General features: G+C 27.3%; 1 protein-coding gene across 1 annotated transcript; it reads left to right on the top strand.

Moving 5' to 3' along the window:
- The first annotated feature begins 551 nt into the window (after positions 1-551).
- LOC101494977 (transcriptional regulator TAC1-like) lies at positions 552-2017 on the top strand. Its single transcript, XM_004492117.4, has 2 exons — positions 552-1244; positions 1735-2017. Exon 1 carries the CDS (start codon positions 738-740, stop codon positions 1212-1214), a length of 477 nt encoding a protein of 158 aa, XP_004492174.1. The 5' UTR covers positions 552-737; the 3' UTR covers positions 1215-1244; positions 1735-2017.
- Positions 2018-6300: the final 4283 nt, after the last annotated feature.

Genomic DNA, 6300 nt, shown 5'->3' with positions numbered 1-6300 from the left:
AGTAGAATCGTTGAATGAGTAAATAAGACTATGCACTTAATATTTTATTAAATTAGTTTTAGGGTTATCTCATTTTTCTTTTTGGTGTAAAAAGTTTAGTGGCAAAACTCACATCAAAGATTTAACTTACGGTTGTGGTAAGACTGCAACCGTTTCACAGCGCAATTGCAGTATGATTGTAATTCACATAAAAATTTGTATCAATCAATGTATCATACAAAAATGAACTATTTAGTCATCAAATAAATTATTTATTTTATTTTATTTTGTTTTTGTTTCATAGATTTAGAGTGTATTTTAAAGGATTAATGATATGTTAAAATAATAGAGAGTTGATGATGAGATATTAAAGATAAATTAATAAGTTAGAATATTAGTAATAAATTATAATATTTTATGCTGATAAAAAATAAATTTATGTTACAATGTTTCGTGACCGCAACTACAATTTAAAATTATAACTCACACACCGTAAATATAGATAAGAGAGATATTGCAAATTTAAATCTAGACTCCAATATATCAAATGTCTCCACAATCTTTTACCATGAGTCGCACTTAGAGAACAATATTCACTCACTTTTTTAATAGTATTTATGCTAAATTGTAAACTATATATTATTTAAATAAGGATAAAAACACTACCTTATGTAATTTACCAATCTCACTATAAATTTTGTGGCAACTCATCTTTTGACTCAAGTTTTATAAGACACTTTTTCTCCTTTGCATAATTAATGTCTTATAGCTACTTCCCCATTAGTTGCCAAAGAAAGATGGAGTACAACACCCAAAACTCTAATAAATCTGAGCAAATAAGATGGAGCTCAGATGATATAGGTGGTCCTGGTCAAGTTAGATCTTATTCTTGTACTTTTTGCAAGAGAGGATTCTCTAATGCACAAGCATTAGGAGGACACATGAATATTCATAGAAGGGATAGAGCTAAACTCAAACAATCTTCTGAAGAAAATTTGATTTCCTTAGACATCTCAACAAAAAACACAAATGAGCATGTTGATTTGGAATATAATCATGAAAATCAAAGGGGAAAGTTAATTAACATAACAAAAGAACTTCCTTTTGTGGACATAAAAGGAAGTGGTGTTATGGCTCATAGGATTGAAGACAAAAAAGGTGATTTAGACCTTGAGCTTAGGTTAGGTTTTGAGCCAATGGATTCATCAACATTGAGCACTCGATCATTCTTTTGAGTTGCATGCCAATTGGAAAATCAGCAAAAGGTCACATTTTTTCGTACCTATACCACTTCCAATTTGAAATTAAAGTAATTAAATCTGATAATTTAATTTTAATGTATTGTTTGTATATAAAAAATTTACACTTAAATTCAATGATTTATATTTTACTACATTATTTAATGAATTTGACATATATATTTATGGAGGTAGTCAAATTTATTCAATAATAATGTAATTCTTACATACCATTGAAAGAAAGTGTAAAGTTTTTTATACTCAAGCTACATTAAAATTAAATGTTACTATTAAAAAAAATGTGATATTAGTGTAATCATGGGAGGTTATCACAAATATGCATTTTTATGTTTATGCTATTCGTTTTTTTTTTCGTCTCTTTGTATTGTTTTAGTGATTATATATTATCATTATATATATATATATATCTATAGTATATATGGAAAATCAAATATTGCTTTGTGATCATATGGCTATTTTTCTTTCTGACTCACATATGGCTATTATTTGAATATAGATATATATGATCTGGAGTTTCTGTTGGCGTAATACTTGAGAAGCTTTTCGTTGTTCAGAAAGAAAAAAAAAAGACAAAAAAAGAAGAAGCTTTTTGTTGGTTTATTAATATGATCATGTTATATTTGTTATTATGTTTAAATTTTAAGCAATAGATGCCGAAGTAATTGCAAGATTGTTTGTACTCAACATTTATTTTAGGGATTTGTAAAAAAAAAATTGTTTTAGGGAACAATGAAGATAATTATATAAACAGTGATATCATATGGACTCAGGTTTTGTATATCCACTGAAGCTGCTGCCATAATACCCAATGGTCTAATGGAAAAGGTATATAACATAGAAATATTATAAGACGAAGATTTTCGACTAAAAAATAAAAATTAACTGCAAAGGATATCTTAAATTGTGAATACAACGGTATTCCAATTTATTTTTTCAAAGGTGAAAAGGACGTAGCTTAATATATAAAATATATAAAAGGTGATGCTACTATATATGAGAGTGTTTGCGGGGCGGATTGAAAAAATTATTTGAAGTTTAGTTTGGATGATAATTAAGTTTAAAAAATTGTCTGAATTGATTTGGTCTAATTTCAAACGGTTTAATTTGGATCGGTTTTTAATCAAATTATAATTGTAAAAAAATATTAATATTATAAAAACACGATAAAATAGTAGGTTTGATGCAAAATGTAACATATAATATAATTAAATTTACCATTATGAAATAACAATGATCGATTATATTTGAAATACATGAAATAGCAACAAAATAAAATACATTAAACTAATAAGTATTATTAGGGGAAAACAATTTAAAAACCAACAAATAATATACATGCAATATATCATATAAATAAACAAATAAATAAGTATCAAAATCTATGACTGCGTGTGGATCGATTTTGAAAAAATAGTCCAAACTTCGATCCAATTTGGTTTTATGCGGGTTTTTGATTTTATTGGATTGGTTTGGATATGAATAAGGGTACACGTTAAGAATACTATAAATAGTAATTATATTTTGAAATAATGAAATACACAATTTTTGAGAAAAGAAAATTTTCAATTTCTAATACAAAATTTATATATTTAGTACATTAACAAGTGCTCTAATTAGAGCACATGTTAACATTTTCTATATATAAAATGACATATAATCAGAAAAATGTTTATAAATGAAGGTAATTGTCACCATACAACTCAATTTTAGATGTTGAATTAGCTTCAACTAAATTCTTATAATCATATTAATCGAAATAGGAAAAACAATCGAAACAATATTACAAACTGAACCATATCATAAGATATCAGCTCCAATAAACACATCATTCTACAGAATTATGCATATTACAACATCCTACAAACAAGACAACATATTTACAAATTAACCACCAAAGGAGCAAGAGAATTTTTCAACCATTGCAACATTAAATAATTGAATCTCTTTGATTTCGAGTGCAACCTTTTTAAAGATAGTAATTTGAAGTTCGCTAAAATAGCTTCCAATTGGGTGAAAATACTATCATTTCTCAATATCTCAAAACAAAATGGTTAATTTTACTTGAAATTTAGATTATCAAACATGACGAGATTGACCTTATTTATACTAATTCTAATGATCTTGTAAAAATAGAGACTTTCAACGGTGACTTAGAGTCAATAAAAGAGTTGTGCAATGGATAAATTAAACAAAGTACGAGTTCTTCTATGCATACTTTTACTATGTATCCTCCTCTTCGATTTGAACAAAATTCACCCTAAGTTTATATATCTAGTTCACCATCCAATTATGGTGAAAGATCAATACCATTGAAGGTTCCTTAGACACCGTATTTTCTCGACCCAACACTTCATGTATGCATTTTTGTTGATTTTTCTGCACTATTATTAAAGGACCATAAGCTTTTTGTTGATTTGCAAGTCATTATTTCCTTAGATGTATCATTACCACATTTCAAACTTTTAAAATTTGTTGTCTTTTATGCTTGTCTCGATTAGTCTTGTATCTTGACTTTTGTTTCTTAATATGCTATCTAACTTGTTCATGCAACTTCTTGATTTCTTTTGCTCTACGTTCTGCAACTGCACTAAAATGTTTCTTATCAAATGAAAGGGTTAAGTCTAGAGGTCTAAATCATTAAGCGTCATATACCATCTCAAAATAACATTTTTCAATACCTTGATTAGTTGAAAGTACATTCAACTTATGCAAGGATAAGATCTCACTTCTTCAAGTTTTTACAGATAATGCTTCAAAGTAGGTTTCCCAAAATACTATTACCAGCTTCTATTAATCCATTTGTTTGGGAAGGACTAGCACTACTAAATTGAAGTTTAGTTCCCATATTTTTCTTTAAGATTCTCCAAAAGTGGCTTAAGAATTTTACATCTTGAACTAAAATGATAGTTTTTGGAATACCATGAAGGCGAACAAATTCCTTGAAATATAAATCAGCAACTTGAATAACTTCATCATTAGTCTCTTGGCATGAGATAAAGTGAGCAGATTTTAAGAATATGTCCACATCTATTATCACATAACCTTTCGAACACTGATATCGATGTTATCCAATAACAAAGTCCATCGAAATATATTCTCCATGTTTTGGCTTTTTTGGCCTTGACCAAGTGGTAAATTTGACAACTTTGACACATCTTTCAAGTCTCGACCAATAGCAATTCTCATTCACTAAAGCCGCAAAATCTCATCGTGTACACTGTAGTATTTTAAAAGGATTATTTTGAACCGAACCGAACTGATTTAACTTAGCTTTTTTGTTCATATAGGCCAAATTTGACATAATTACCCCTAATTACTTATAAAAAAACAAATTCGGTTCAAGTTTTTTGAAATAAAAATCAGTTCAGTTCAATTTTTTCAAATTAAAAACCGGTTCGGTTCAGTTTTTTAAACTGAAAACTGGTTCGGTTCAGTTCTTGTTTTAAAAAATCAGTTTGAAAACAGTTCGGTTCTCAATTTTTATAAATCAGTTCAGTTCAAAATCAGTTCGGTTCGGTTCAATTTAGTAGTTTGGTTCAGTTTTTGATTTTTTTAAACACCCCTAATTATGTCAAGTGACATACCTAGGTTGTGATTCTTCCCATAACTCTGAATTCCATCAAGAGTGACTTCTTCAACTTGAAACAATAGCATCTAAACAACATTCCCGAACTAAATCCCTTCATTTCAACAAAATAATAAATACCAAGTGCAAATATCTAATTTATATAATAAAATGCACTCCTGACCTCATAACTTTCCAAATCCAGTTATTTTGACACTTTTTATTTTTAAATGTGATTGTTGACGGTTAGATGGAATTTTTTTTTAACATGCAATCAATTTATAACAAATAAAAAAAATAATTTTGTTATTGATTTGATTGTTAATTGTTATTAATAGCAACATTAGCTATTATAGGAGTATGAATAATTTAATTGAATCAATTAATTTTTTTTCTTTTTGTAACAATTCATTATCAGTACTACCTTTTATTCATTCTCACTACCAACTGAACTATAATATAAGAGTTATTAAATTCAAATCAAAACATTTATAACTTTAAAAATTTTCCTTTTTTTTACAGCATCCTATGTTGTAACTTTAAAATTCATATTTTCGATATAGACTTTTAAAACTGATTATTATAGGACTAAAAAAGCTCCTAAGTTTTTGTAAAAGAAAAAATGAAAATGTAAACAGTAAAAATGGTCAGGTCCAATAAACCACACTTTAGCCCGAACTTTAGTACAGGTTGGGCTATAAAAAATCAAGTCAAAAAATAAACTAAGTCTTTTCCGTGGGATTTATTTAGTTTGTGGCAAATATGGATCAGATTATCAACTGGCCCTTTAAGTAAAAATTATATTTCATAAGTTTTATATTCATCTAAAATTTTGAATTTTAAAAAGAAATGACATCACACAAGTTTCACATTCATCAATATTTTTATTTTTATTTTTAAAACTTAAAAAAAAATGCATTTAAAAAATTTCACATTTAACTGAAGTTTCAAAAAAATTTAAAACTTTTGAAAAAATTGAATTTCAAAAAAAAAAAAACAGTTAAAATTTTTGAAAAATTGCATGTCAAAAGTTTTGGATTTATTCATATTTTTGTTTTTTAAAATTTTGTAAAAAAAATGCATTTCGAAAGTTTCACATTCATCCATCTTTTCAGAAAAAATTTAAATTCTAAAAAAAATTACATTTCATAAGTTTCACATTCATGCAAAATTTTGATATTCTTTTAAACTTTTTTAAAAAAATTGACTATTGAAATAGTAGAGAGTAAAAAAGATAAAAGGATCTTTTTATGTGATTTGGAGGTAAAAAATAAAGATAGTGAAACTGAATAATAGATTTCTCAAATTATAGTTTAATAATAAAGCAAATCGGGCCGAACTGACTCATGACTCTTTAAGCAAAGGTGGGCCGACAGAGTCTGGCCCATTTAAGTAGGCTTCCATATTCCATTGCTCCGACCTAAAATAAAGGAAAACGTTCACGCCACTAACTACTTAATCCACCACACTTGCCTCCCTAAACCGAAACACTACATT

This window comes from Cicer arietinum, chromosome 3 (genome assembly GCF_000331145.2).
Source record: "Cicer arietinum cultivar CDC Frontier isolate Library 1 chromosome 3, Cicar.CDCFrontier_v2.0, whole genome shotgun sequence".
Taxonomy (NCBI): domain Eukaryota; kingdom Viridiplantae; phylum Streptophyta; class Magnoliopsida; order Fabales; family Fabaceae; genus Cicer; species Cicer arietinum.
Note: the sequence above shows the minus strand (reverse complement) of the source record. Positions and strands in the feature narration are given on the sequence as shown.

Excerpts from the sequence above, each read along its gene's own strand:
- LOC101494977 (XM_004492117.4), top strand. The coding sequence starts at position 738 with ATGTCTTATAGCTACTTCCCCATTAGTTGCCAAAGAAAGATGGAGTAC.